This window comes from Struthio camelus, chromosome 6 (genome assembly GCF_040807025.1).
Source record: "Struthio camelus isolate bStrCam1 chromosome 6, bStrCam1.hap1, whole genome shotgun sequence".
In the NCBI taxonomy this organism is placed as follows: domain Eukaryota; kingdom Metazoa; phylum Chordata; class Aves; order Struthioniformes; family Struthionidae; genus Struthio; species Struthio camelus.
In genome coordinates, this window is record NC_090947.1 from 18,255,147 (window position 1) to 18,270,141 (window position 14,995).

General features: G+C 36.4%; 1 protein-coding gene across 4 annotated transcripts in view; it reads left to right on the forward strand.

The window, feature by feature from the left end:
- Window positions 1-14,995, forward strand: part of PDE1A (phosphodiesterase 1A) — a 190,286-nt gene that overhangs the window by 70,977 nt on the left and 104,314 nt on the right. Inside the window, exon 1 of one of the 4 annotated variants that reach the window (XM_068948375.1) lies at window positions 844-1,265. The exons of the other annotated variants lie outside the window; for them this stretch is intronic. Within the exon in view, the coding sequence (XP_068804476.1) occupies window positions 1,213-1,265 (53 nt within the window). The 5' untranslated portion in view covers window positions 844-1,212. Of the gene's footprint in view, window positions 1-843; window positions 1,266-14,995 lie in introns of those variants that run through there. 4 annotated transcript variants of the gene reach the window in all.

Consider the following 14,995-nt stretch of genomic DNA (forward strand, 5'->3'; position numbering starts at 1 on the left):
GAAGAAGCAACAGCAGCAGATCCTTTCCTTGCTTTGCAGGAAGGTGGCATGCAATTCCAGGGTACAGCCAGGGTCTACAGCTAGATATGATGATGTTGAGGTGCTGATTTACTGCTGCTGTGGCTGGATTTCATGTTACCATCAAGCCCAGTGGCAGCATAGCTTTATTATTATTTGCCCCTGAGGGTGCCCAGGGAACGGCATCTCACCCGAACCACTCATTGCTCTCAGTTCACGCAGAAGCATGGTGAGCCACTGCTGCTTTACAGCTTTCTTTACAGCCTCTGTTCACTCTGGTTGAAATCTTCCTGACTGATGTTCACGTGACATCAGAGTAAACCCTTGAGTTTTAATTTCTGTTGAGATTTTTCTAGCCAACAGTAACAGTTTGCTACAGCCACTCTCTGAATTTGGTCATTTTTGTTTTCCTCACTAATGTAGTTTTGGTTAGTTTTATGTAGTTTTGGTTATACCAGCTGCAAACACCATATTCTGCTTCAGCCAACTGTAGGTTATTAGGTTATGAACGCTAAAAATTAGGAACAGTGCTTTAATTTGCATAGTTATATCCACACATCATCCAGAGTGAATAAAAGCCAGACTGTAAAATAATTACAATCTCTTGAAGTAGAGCCAGCCTCACAGACCAGATCCATCCGTCTTCATTAATTTGTGTACAGCTCTTTTACCAGAACAAACTTTCTGAAGGTACTCGCATGGGAATGCTGAAACAGCTGCACAACTTTTATTTTGAAGAAAAAAAAGTTGAGCCTCGGAACAGTGTGTTTTAAAGAGAGAGAGAGAGAGAGAGAGAGAGAGTGACTCTGCATTTAAGACTTTGACCAGCATGTGTAAGAAGTGTTCTCATGGCTGGAATAATCTAACAAATTTTTACCTGGGTAGCACTTGGCAAAGCTTCCCCTTTTTCTTGCACAGTTGAAAGGAATCCAGTACTATTCCGTGCTTCGATCAACTTGACTCCAGTACTTTTGCACAGCCTGCACGGTTTGGTAGTGCACGGACGTGCCTGTCTTATGTGGCCTCTATGGCCCTTTTTTGCTCAACTGTCAGAAAGAGGGAGGGAGGCTTCCCCCAGCACCAAAATATCATTCTGTGTGCATTCTGCAGCACAGTAGCTAAGGACAAGTTTCCAGATTACTCCCTGGGCATTTTGGAGTTATTTGCTGGAAGAAGTCATTTTTCCCCCTTTAAATGGATGATTGTGTTACAATCAAGAAAAAGCATCTCCAAAGACCAATCTTTAGGTAAGTGATGGTATGGTTACTTTGAACTGAAAATGTTATGAACTTTACTCTCTACATCCTATTTGTTAACTTAAATCTCATATGCAAGCACAGAACAAAATAGTTCAAGAGAAAGAGTTTAAAGTTTAATGTTGCGTATCCTAGTAACATATTAGATATTTGAGGCTCAGAATATATTTCTTCCACTTGTACTGAGACTTTGTAGAAGTTCTTTTTTTGTCCTCTCAGTCATCTACGTTCTCTAAAGTTTTGTGTGGGATCGGCTTTATTATGAAAGAGGAATAGCATAGCTCTTGAAAACTTTTTGTTTTGTTTTGTTTTCGTACAGCTCTGCAATCCCTCCGTGTATTCTGGAATTATAAAACTGTTATAAAACGCAGAACATTGTTCTTGGTTGGTTTAGCTGATTACATCTGGATGGCAGAATTTTAATACTCAAAATGATACACCTTTCAGAGTAAAGTCGCTTGCTTGCAGAGACTTACAGCTGAGTGATTAAAGTATAGCTGGTCCATAGGACTCTTCTGATAGGAAAGGTTCAGGTTTAAGGAGTAACAAGGTGGAGTTTTTGTGAGGTGGCTCTTCGCTGTTTCCAGCACGTGTTATTTTGATCTATGAAATGTCTTTCTGATTTCTGATTGTTTTATATTTTAGAGTCAATTATAAAATTAGGTTTACAGATCTAGATTATTTCTGATTTTCACCCCAGGAAAATCCTTTCTTTCCTTTGGCCAGTTGTAGTTTCAGATCAAGTGATCTTGCGTGGGAAATAATATCTATCAAACTATTATGAACAAGGATTCAGTGGCTATAAAATTAAATAAACCTGCAACAGTGACATCTTTAACAAAACTCTAATGCTTACTGGGTGATATCAATAGGCTATTGTAACCACAGTGTTGATATGGCAAGTAAATATAAGGTTATAGATGGTCCCTGAGCAAATCCAGGATTGTACCTTATTGGATGGCCATTGCTGATGTCATAAATTACGGGATTATAGTAATGATGGGTATTTGAGCTTCAGAGTAAGTTCAGACAGGTAATAATCACAGGCTTTTATATTGCTATTGTTAAGTGTGGACAAAATTTTCAGTAGCGTTACAGTTATGCTGCAGAAAGGAAATATGGATGTTATGAGGCACTGTGAGAATGAAATGACGTAACTATCAACCTTAATTTAGAATGTCCTAAACTGTGTGGATTTCCAATGCAATTTGCATCATAAATTAAACTAAACATTTTGCACTCTACTTTAATAAAGTTAAGAAGTTATTTTGTAGAAAGCTTTTGACTGATGATTAAGAGATGTTCAATATTTCCCTTAAGTGATATCTTTATATTTAGACTAATAGCTTTAGTTGACTATATTTTTGGTTAAACAGCAATAATTATTATTGATGATCTATAACAATTATCCAGTAAACTATGGCTTAAAAAAATTATTTTAAAGACACATTCTTTGTAGTCTATGGGGGCTGTTAGAATTGGGGGAGAATAAGTGCGTATTTCTTGATGTTTTTGGAAATCCACTGTAGAAATCTGCTGTGGCTAATTAGTACTAGATAGTTTGCAAAGGCTCACTTATGGATGTTTCACTAAATTCTCTTTTGGGAGGAAACTTTAACCCAGTGAAATACAAGAAGAACATTTCTTATCCAAACCCATTCTTGCAAATCAGTTTTAAATACAGAACTGCAACTAACTACTGTTGGCTCCTTTAATCCTGAGCTCGAAAAACCCTAATATGGAAAGCCCCCTAAGAGTCCGTGGCATAGAAGTTACTCTCTGGCAAAGGATCTCTGTTGTACTACAGTAAATGCTTAAGAAGTGTTTCCAAGGTCGAGACCAGTGTAATATTTTAGGCAGCTCAAACAGAAAGACAATCTTCTTACGCCATAAAGATTGTATCGTGTACAGTAAATACAGATGCTATCATAGTAGGTTAAACAGCTGATTTTTTTTAATGTGTATTCATTTTCCTTATGGTTTTGGAAAGTATTTCTCAAGTGAAAAAATGTACTTACAGTATTGTGAAGATGTAGTCTCAGTTCTTTTAATTCAGTAATTATCTCTACATTTAGATGAGGTGGTTTTCTTAGGCACAAACCATACATCCAGGTAACCATATTGTCACTTTAAACAATTCTTTCCTCAAAAAGTGAGAAAAATATCAAATTACCCGTATTATTTTTGGATTTTTATCCATATATCACCTATATCAAATATTGAAGATGTATTCTTAAAAAATAGCTCTTTCTCGGGATCTATATCAGAATTTAATAAGTGCATATGAGTATCTTCCTTTCCTACTACACTAACTTACCTTTACAGTGGTTCTGTCCTTTTACTTGAGTTGCTTTGAAGGTGATGTGAAAAATAACCTGAGTATTTATTCAAAATAATCCCTTCAATATCACCGATCCTCTGCATAACACTAGGATAAGTATTAGATTTTCAGACCTGAAAATCAATACTAAAAAGGTATTTTTGATTCATTTTCAAAATTTTTGTAATTCTTGAATTCATAGAGGAGTAAAAATATAAAAACATGAAAAAGAAGTGTAACTATTTTGATATTTCTGATCCAGTCATGCTTGGAAATAACTAAAAAAATTTAGAAACATGACTGTAAAAAAAAACCCTCAGCTTATGAATAATATATAGCTGCTTACTAAAACACATCAGTTTGGATACAAATTTGTAATTGCATCAGAAGCCAAGCTTCAAATACTTAGAGATTCCCACTTCCTTTAATATCAGAAGAATAGCCTGTTATATGCAAAGATCTATTTCATCAGCTCTCATGGCTTGGGTATTCTCTTGCTTTTTTAATGCTAATATATATTACAGAGGACATTCTGCATTTATTATTAAGAACTGCTACCTCTTGTGCATGTTTGCTGTAACTGGAGATGGTCACAATAATTCAAACAATAAACAGAATCAACTTTCCCAAAGCAAGCAGTGGGGGCCTCATTTAAAACTGGCCTGAAAAAAGTCATATAAAATACACTGTAGGGAACAAATTCTTCTCTGTCAAGGGCGTACATTAGGTCACATAATAGGTATTTTTATTCCAAATTTCTATGATTTCTATTAAAATAAAGATCTATACAATCCTTTACTCAGGGCTTATACTGAAGCTAATATTTTCCTGTAGTCTACTTTGGCCTTTTTTTGGTACAACTTTGGTCTTTCTGGTCTTGACAGTGAACGGAAGTAAAAGGCTCAGAATATTACATGAGAAATTGTTCTCTTATCTCTACTCTGGTAAGATCAAAGTAAGGCTGGAATTATTTCAAGAGATCCATGGTCTTTCGAGATTTTCAGAGCAATGGCGGTTTGATAATAAAGAAGAGCTTGTGATTGCTATATAGCATCTTTTATTTAAGACTTTTAATTTGTTTTAAAAACATTAACACATTAGCTTCAAAATGCCTCTCTTTTCTGTTGTGCACGTTCTCCTTGAGCTCATGATTTTGGATTAAGGGCTTTCACTCAGAGCAGCAGGGACAGGAAAACAAGGCTCACAGTGCTGAAAGCAAAAGAAAGAAAAAGGATGAAAAATATTTGTTTTCCAGTTCTTCAGGGAGCTCTATTATTGTCTTTTCTATAGTTTCTGCATATGAAAGTTCCCTGAACTGTTGCTGTTGTTCCAGTATCTTTGCTCATTATATAAAGGAATATTGTGTTAATTACAGTTATCTAGCCTGGCTCTCTTTGTAACTTTAACTTCTCCTTTATTAAGAAAATGGCCCAGTCCATCCTCTATGGTCTCTTGCTTGCAGTCCGTTAAAATATGTATGGCTAATATTATTCTATAATAAAATCAGCTCCAAAAGCTGGATGCTGAACCTTACTGTAATCCACTGCCAGAAGCTATTTCCACACGACTCTTACATGACCACTGGGCATATAGGTAATGCCAAGCGGCAGCTGTAGAGTATACTGCAAATGTTTACAAAGACTTGCTTTTCAGAAAATGTTCGTACTGCCATAATTTGTGAAATAATAATCCATACCAGTAACTTTTGTTTTTGTAACTTACACGTAGTGTAATAAAATATAGAAACAGCATGCTTTGTGACTTCTCGACATTATAATTTGTTGGTGGAAACTCTCTTCCTTTTGAAAAAATACATGAACAAGTATTTTCTAGCAAAGAAGAGTCAGCAGTGAAATGCCCTTACATGGCTTCTCTTTTCTTTCTTTTCTTTCTTTTTTTCCCCCCTAGAAGTTCAGAACATTCAGAAGATGTTTACCACAGCAAGCATATCCTCTTATGAGAGAATGCTGATTTATTAATCAGCAGAGAAGAAAGCACCTAACTCTGTAAAAAAGGAAACAACTGATGTGCATGTGGATGGCCTAAAAAGTAGTATATTTTAAAGCTACACAGAGGCTGCTGAGAAGGTCATAAAAATTGCTGTTTTCTCCCTTTATTTCTAGTGGCCTTCCACTGGTCCAAATTATTATCCTTACAGTGTGTATAGAGAATAAGCAGATGTGTGGGAAACTTTGCCAGGTTTATGCTGAATTATACACGGCAAGTATTATGAATGTACATTATATATCATTATTGCTAGTGATCACTTAATTGTAAATTAATGTGGCATGTTACTTTAATGAGCAATAACTTATTCCTGTGGTGTAGGAGGGAGGTGGGCAGGGAAGAGAAGCTGCAGTCATCATTTGTTCCTGCTTTAAGGAAAGGGTTGAATGTAAAGGTACAGCTCCTCAAGAAAACCCTGAAGTCACTGTTCATAACTTGATTGCCCCTTCCCAGTGGTAATTTGCCGCAACTTCTGCAAGGCTACATACCATTCATAGCAATGGCCCTCCTGCTGGTGGTGTTGCTACATCTCCACCTGCTCGCCCCTCTATATTTTCTACCTGCATACTGGCTTCTACCTGTTCTTGTGTGACTCTAATGGCTATGCTGATAGGTAAATACTCACAGATACTATACAGTTGTATGTTGGTTTAAACTGTCGATGATTTTTTTAAATGGCTGTACATTAAAAGAATTAACTTAGAAATCAGGACTGTGAGGAGGTTGATGTAAAAAGTAATGATAGAAAAACTGGGCTTTTTGGAAGAGGATCAAGAGCAATAAGAGCATCTACTCCAAGCATGGCAAGAGGATGTGAGAAAAAATTTCAATTGAAGCAAAAAGTGAAAGCATTTTTGAGGAGTATGCAGACATTAGAAATGGTATAAAAAGAACTTAGAAATCCAGGCTAGTGAATTGCACTGTTTTTGAGAGCCTGGCACTTCTAGCAGACAGTAGAAGGAAGGATAAAGTGGAAAGCAGTACATCAGGAAATTGGACAGTCGGTGCCATTTTGTAAATCAAGAAAGCAGGAGACAGAGTAGTTGATGGAGTAGAGAGAAACTGTGGAGAATCCAGTTTCTAGAGAAATGATACACATTCTTTTCAATAAGTAGATTGAAAGGAGGCAGAACCAAGTACGAAAAAGTACAAAAGAAAAGGAACGAATGTCTTACATTTGCTTTTGTAGCTTGAAGCTATTCAGATACATTTGAACAGCTGTCCAAATGTTAGTATTCAACCCCTTCATCATACTAGAAGAAGGTGAATAAATACATTTTAGGAATTTTAGCAAGAAAAAACCTACTTTAAATGAAATGAGTTCTTAATACATTACAATATAGCATGTGATATAATATAGATAACTTGGCCATAACTAGATTGAAGTAGGACATTAGAAGAACATTTGTAGCCATCCAAGTGATGATAGTCTAGAAAAGTATTTCTGTGGAAATGTTGGAGGAAATCCTAACTTATTTCTAAAATGGACTTATGAAGAGGGCTATTTATTATGATGCTTTTGACGGCTGAAAACAAAAGCTGGTGATAGATGAGACCTATTTCATTTTTTACATCTCAGTATACTAAACTTCATAACTGAAGACTATTCCTTAAAGAGAACGTGCTTACTTATTTTAGGGAAAAGCATTCTGTTTTGTGTTGAGGTGTATCCAGTTTTATTCTGCCCTGGCTTTCACTCGCTAAGGAGCATACTGCATGAAAAGTAACATTGCCTACCTATCTCAAGCTTTGTATTAGAACTGTCTTGTTACTCATATTTAATCCAGAACTGATGTAACACTACATTTGATTGTAGACTTCTGAAGAGATAATGTTAAGTGAGAATTGATGTGCATCCACTGATTCAGGCTAGATATATTTTCATCTCTAAATGTTACTTTTAGTTGGAATTAGAGTGTTATTTGTGCACAGGTTGGAAGGATCTTCACAGGAAAGTTACGTTACGCCTCCACCAGAATCAAAAAGAGGCAATTTTTCAGATAGCAGAGAAGGGCAGCAGCAGATCAGACGCTGTTAGTTGCTTTTCAGAGAAATTAAGGAGGGAACTAAAGAACTTCTATTTTCACTGAAAAATAGGAGTGATGAGCAGTGAGGCTTTGAGGCAATACTCCTCAAGAGGAGGAATTGAAGAAGGCACAAGAAAAGTTTCAAAAAAAAGAAAGTGAATATTCTGCACATCCTAGAAGTGAGAGAGGACAAGAGGCAGCTAAGAAATTGAATTTAGTTGAGATGTGAGACAGAATTCATTTTCTTCCTGGTGAGGAATTTTTTTTCCTATTTTTCTCTGAAAGATGAGTGAAAATACAGTTCAATCTGGGGAGGAATTGCCTATTTTGGAGGCAGATTTGAAATGTGCAAATATTTTGGGCCCTGGCTTTTTTATTGAAAATATTGTATTGGAAGTATGCTTCCTGAGAGCTAATAGCCATCAAAAAACCCTGCTAAGCTATATTCTTGACTTTTTTTGAGACAAAGCAAACAATGAGTGAAGAAGAAATATCATAACTGGACTAGGTGAAAAGGCAAGCAGGGGCCCACCCCATATATTAATAGTGATTTGTACTTTCAAAGCGGTAGGAACAGGAGGTATAGCAAAAGATAAGGCAGACTAGTGTGACTTTCCAGGCTTCCAAGCCACCTGTGTGTTCATAAATGTACTTGAAGTACAAGGAATCCTGAGTCACCCATGTAGTACAGCCACATACGTTGTGGTTGGTCAGGGCGTTGAGCTGCTGATTAGCATTTATTTGTTAATCTACTTGGAAGTTATCTGCATTAAAAAGGAGACTAAGAGGCAGGTATGTCTGGAAGACACAATATTTACAATATTTCGTTCATTTTTTCCACCATAGACTTAATATTGCAGTGTACTCTGTGTTTACCATATTTTTGGCCTGCCCTTCCTTGAGGAGCTATCAGATAATGTCATTAAATTGGTTAGCAAACCAGAAGAGAACAATCCAAGCCAATATTCTGTTTATTACTGGACATTATGGAAATTTTGACTTCTGCTCTGAAATGTTTAATTTCCCATTAAATTAGCTCACACTTGCAAACATTTGTTTTTGTTCTCTGATATTTCTCCTTCTATGTACATAATGAAGGCTAATAATGGGAAAAATGACACAAACTGTCTACCCACCTAAGAATGATAATCATATTGAATTTACTTTTTTAAAGCATTTGAAGGTGAAAACAGGATTTGACAAAGCATTAAAAAGAGTTTATATTTGACATATAATGACTTTTTGACATGACTGTAATGGCTAGGAGGCAATAAGGACAAAGTTATTAAGAAAATTAGCAGAGCCAAAAGAGAGACAGAGAGACTGGGGAAAGGTTTATAGGAAGCTTTGGGACTGTTATCCCAAAATATTTTCTCAGTCCTGCTCTCAAGAATAATTTTAAATTTGTTTTAAAAATGTGAATTTTGGTGACCGTGATGAACAACTGCATTGGCTGAGGATAACATTTAATATCCAATTTTGCTGATATGACCATTTTGAATGAATACTAAAAACATTTCTTTTTCTTACGTTGTGATTGGAAATCAGCATAAACCTGTGGTTTCCTGAGATAAGCTGCTGGTATACAAAAATAGAATTATTAGTATATTGTCTATTAACAGGTTAGTTGGCCATTTGGAATACTGGATTTGAAATATTACCATTTGCTTTGATGTTCTTTTCTGGTAATCCTGTTTTACTCGGAGGGTGGGAAATTCAGCATTTTTAAGAAGAAGTGGAAAATACAAAGCACTTGAAAGCCCAGGCACGTAAGTCTTCATGCATAATGCAAGTTCAATTGGAGATATTAACTTGGCTAATGTAAGTAGTTTGTTTATGTTAACCTTAATTAATATCTTAACTCATATACATAATCTTCTACATAGCCTTAACTAAAAATCTATGACTTCATTTATATATCATGATCTCGGTGTAAAATTAGCCTGGCCAATGTAAAACTAACCAGACAAATGGGGATTTCTTCTGGTACCAAACATAATTCATTTTCAGCTAGCTTGGATATCTCCACAAGACATTGTGTTGTGGAGACATAACAAGATTTTTATTTTTAACAAGAAGCATGCGTGGAAACATAGAAAAAGAAATATTTTCCATTGCTTCATCTTTCGGTTTTAAAATTATTAGTACAATACTATGAGATATAAGTGAGGAATGTTGGATGATTACGAAAGGAGCAAGGAAAGGAGCTGCAATAATGGAAATATGATTTATAGATCAAATATTTGTAAAAATTATATCCATGGTGAACTATTATAATATGTGCTTTCTGAGCATGGATATTCATAAATCATTGTATTATTATGAAAAAGTCTGTCCGCAAATTATTAGTCTTTAACACTACGTTTTACCGTAACAAAAATAAATCCAGTGTTTATTATTAGTAGTGTTTTGTACAATGTTAACATTTAGTACGCTCAGTCCAGATTGAAGCCTTTTTATGCTAGGTGGTGTGCTGATAGAGAATGTTAGTACTTTTTGATGGTAGCTAAAAGTTAAAAATATCACAACCATAGGATAATTAATGGTGCTGACTGTGAATGGCTGTTCAGTGAATTAAGGAGAAGGAAAGTCAGACATCTGGTTGATGTTGGGGGTGGAGATCAGTTCCTAGTTCAGAATGGAGGAGGAGTCAAGCATAGCTATTTTTTAAATGGAGAAGACCACTGCATTCTTGTGCTGGGAGGGGAAGAGACCTGTGTTTTGGGAAGGTTTGAAGAGAGAGCTGGTGATTGCTAAGTGGGACAGAACATAGGAAAAGGGGCAAGTGGGAGGATCTGGAGGCTATATTTGCATTGCAAATTAAGCCTGAAAGACCTCAAGTTCATGACCTAACTTTCTGACAACTTTCTTTTCAGACAAAAAACAAACACAGAAGTGTGCCTTACAAGCATATGCCCTCCTCACAGTTTGGGCAGGAAAGATCACAAAGAGGTACTGATGGGAAGAATCTGTTATTGGTCAGAGGAGAAATTAGATGAAAAGAAAAGGAGAAAAAAGGAAAGGGAAAGTCCAGACATAAGCAGATACTGATAAGGTTATGTAAGGGATGGAAGTGAGGGGATTAAATATCCAAAAGTGGAGGAGATTCTTTAAGATGCAAGAGATAGTGGCTTTAGTGTCAGAAGCAGAGTGGGAAGTTGGATAGGAATTTGTAGAACTGAGAATAAGAGGGGGATGAGAAAACTTTACAGAGATGATGTGAAGGAAAAAAAAAGCAAAAAAAGGAGAAAATTGGATAATAAAGAAGTGCAGGCAAAATTAAAAGAGGGAAAACTACTAGAAAAGAGAATGAGTAATGCAAAATGTAATGAGTAATGTGGAAAAGTAAAGACAAGCAGGTGGTAAACTGACAAAGAAATTAATGAGAATATGGTCATTTGCAGTTTTACATGCTTACTCATCCCTAATATGTTACAACATAAATTGTGTTAATTGCTCCATGTTATCTGTAGGTAGAGTATGATGACTAGTGACACTAGTGAAATATATTAAATATTTAATGTCATCCTGATGGTCTGTTTGGGACACTGCTGCTGTGGTGTTTTGTACTATTTCCTAGGCAAACTTTTCCAAGGTTAATTATGAAATCGATAGACATTATAACAAGATTAGTAGCTCAGTCATTTTCCATCTGCCATGAGTGAGCTTTGTAATGTTTCTCAATATTAACGTCGAAAGTTTCTTACTCCTTAATGTACTCCAAGGAAACAGGGCTCTGAAAAATCCACTCAGGAGGTAGATCTTAGGGTTTTCTTTCTGAGTTTGCAAAAATCAAGTAAAGCAATTTCCTGATCACTGGAAATATTGGCACTCAGCTTTCCTCCAGACCTGTAACTAGTATTTGAAACGTTGCCCAAGACAGAGAAGTCAGCTTTATTCTTTTGATATTGCCTTTTGACTCTTTGAGCTCAAAGGTTCTCAGTTTTTGTTCAAACCTTAAAGAAAGCTGCTTTTGCCAAACCATGATGGTTGTTACATACTTTACGAGTAAATGCAGTTTTTGAGGAACTAAATTTTGTCTCCTGGTAGTGTCAACTGAGAAACAATTTATGATGAGCTGGTCTTTCTTGAGTTATTAATTCCCTTACTTTAGAAAACGCGGTCCTCAGCACTAGAATAATAGATCTCGTTAATCTCTCAATTGAAAAATAATCATATATTTTTGTAGCTTTGTATATACACTAATTAAAGCTTTATTTTATGTAAAGTAGGTAAAATGCATTGGCATAGAAGTAATGTTTTACAGTAACCTTCTCTATTGATAATGAATTATTACAAGGAATTGTTTAAACATTGTTGTGAGCCAGAATTAATAGCTTAATGCTGGAGGAAGAAGAAAGGATATCAGCACTATAATAACATGATTCATAGAAATTAAAATTAAAATAAAATAAATATTATACCTGAAAAATTGAGATGGCATTTCTAAGTAATAAACTACATTTTCTTGTTGTTTTGAACAAAAGCAAATTAACAAATCAATGTTACTTTAAACAATTTTCAGCAAGACTAATCTAACCAGAATGATTGTCCCTTCAGGGCCCAAATTAAAATGTACTGCTGTTATGTTACCTGGTCTCCCGTTTTACATTCCATCCTCCTGGAACGTAAAAAAACCCAGCTTTAACGACTCCATTACTTAAGGTAAAACCAGACTACATAAAGTTTTTCTAAAGAATCCAGAAGGCTATTAACCTAGGCAGAGCTCCATTCTGTTACTGACTGCTTCCACCACTGACTTACCTTCTTCGTGTATTCTCTCAAAATCTATCCAATACACTGAGATCTGCAGTAAAGACATGCCAAAAGTTCTTAAGAAGATTGCTTCTTTCTGTCCTCAGTTTATGGGATTTAATCCGAACTTTTTACATGTTTACCTATTTGGCTTTCAGTCATCTCTTATTTTGACTAATCCAGTCAAACTAGCTAATCCAGTTCTTCAATATTTCATGATGTTTTCCAAATTTCTGATCTGTATTGTTGCTTTCCTTTTTAGTCTGTGGTATGGCTATGTCTTTCTTAAAGGTATGATTCCTCCAAATGGACAAATTGTTCCAGCAACAAATTCTTTATAGCTGACTTGACAGAAAAACTCATATGTCTTCTTGTATACATAACATTCCTTTTGTATCACTAAGATTTGATCTTTTATATCATCATCCATTCGTCCTCACATTGTCATTCCCAATATAGCCCCCAGATAATTTTCTGCATTACAGCTGCCTCATCAACTGTCTCCATCTCCTTTCTAGAGCATTTTTCAATTGTTATTTTATGTAGTGAGGACCTTTTCTCCAAATGAAATTCTTTCTTAGCTAGGTACTTGTAACCTTACCTATGCTGGTAACATTCACAAGCTCTTATTACTGAGCTCTGCTCCTTCATGCAGGCTGTCCAAGAGGATATGTAATAGACCTGACCAAGAATCTTATGATACCTGACTTGAAATGTGCTCCTGCTTTGACAGCAAACTGTTGCTAATTATTTTTCAATCAATCAGACATGTCCTCATCTTAGATCATTTCAGAGTTGTGTTTCCTTACTTTCTTTATGAGAATGTCTCATATTATGCTTTAGCCTTTCTGATTTTGTTCCCTTTCATATTGTATTTTTCTCTTCCTTCCTTTCTCCTTTTTTCCTATAACTGTGACCGCAACCATTTCATCACTACTTTTAGCCAAATTTCCTTGCACTTTCCTATTATAACACAGTTCTATTTTAGTGCATACAACTGAAACAATTGACCATCTTCCCTCCCTTTCTGTAAATATCTCTACTTCCCGAAACAATTAGTTGCCCCCAACACCTTCCTAGATATGCTGTGTTCTGCCATATTGTTTTACCAAGAAAAATAACAGAGCTGTCGAAGCACCTCATTACCTTTGTGCACTTTACCAATTTCTGCTCTTCCTCATCTTGGTTAGTTACTATATATTTACTTGGTTATTTGCAGACTCCCTGTTAATAAAGCTAATTCTTACCAAAGGGCTCTATATCTTTCTAGCTGTTTCGCTTGACGCAATTTGTCTACATATTTACTTCTGATATTTATTTGTCTCTTTTGCGCATTTAACTTCAGCTAAAAGTAAAAGTTAGAACTCTTGCTATGCCTCTGAGTGCTTCACCATTACAAGGATTGTGCACAGCATTATCATCAGTGACCATGGACAGGCAGCAGCAATCAGAGAATGGATTATGTTATTGCGTTGTCTGTGATTTTGCCTACAGGACAGAGCAAACTCCTGGAATATTGGAATGTTTCAGGCAACAGAACAGTTTTTGAGCTTTATCTTGCATTGACTCCTCCTAGCAGAAAACTAAAGTGTGAATTCTTCCCTCACTGGGGGAGTGTCACTCCTCTTGCTGCAGATTTGAGATCTTGATGGATAGAGGAAATGCACTGAAGGTAGAACACTGTCTAATGCTTGAGGTAGACAGTGGCTAATCTTCTCCTTACACAGCTGTGGACCGTGCCTCCTTGCTGATGCAGCTACTGACTTCACTAGTTAGCTAATTCCCTCAATCCTGGCTGTGTCTATGTGCATCTTGTTGATGAAGTCCTTTTTTCAAGAAAGTTTCACAATCAAACCATGCCCTCTCTGCAGCTCTTTCAAAGACTGGAGAGATTTCATTAGCAGACATCTCGCAGACTGAGTGATGCTTCTGCCGAGCTTTCTTTGGCAGAAATACAGATGCTAGTTATTAAGACCAGGGTAGAGGTCCCCAGTGCCAAGATCCTTGTGTGGGCCAAGACTTAATGGGTGCAGAGAAAAAAAGAGCTGGTAGTGGTGTGGACATAATTTTGCTTTTCACCCATTGTGATTGTTCCTCTATGTAGTACCTGAAATAGTAGGGGAAAAACCTGCCTCTGCTAAATACACCATATCTATAGGTGAATATAGCAAGAACGTTCACTTGGTCTCCCACCTTCTTTAATGTATGTCTACTCAGCCAGATTACCGTGACATCAAGACCACAGTAACACCTTACCAGACCTTCCACCATACATTATGAAATAGTAAGTGTTAAGACTGGCCTAGCAGGTGGAGAAAGTAGATCAAGACTGCTGGACTGAGTATAAGCGAAGAGGGAGAAGAAGGGCTGTAGTACAAACACTTGGAGACTACGTGTCATTACTTTGTCTTAGCTGCTAGGGATCAACTCCCAGGTGAAGCCCAGTAAGAGCAGCTTTTCCTTCACTCTAGCAGCAGTCAAAGAAGTTAGCTTAAATGGCAAGGAGACTGAAATTAATGTTTGACTTGGCACTGCAAGAGCTGCTTATATGGGCAATAGAGCCATGAGTTATCACCTCTCATTTGAAGACACAATGTGACTCCAGCTAGGCT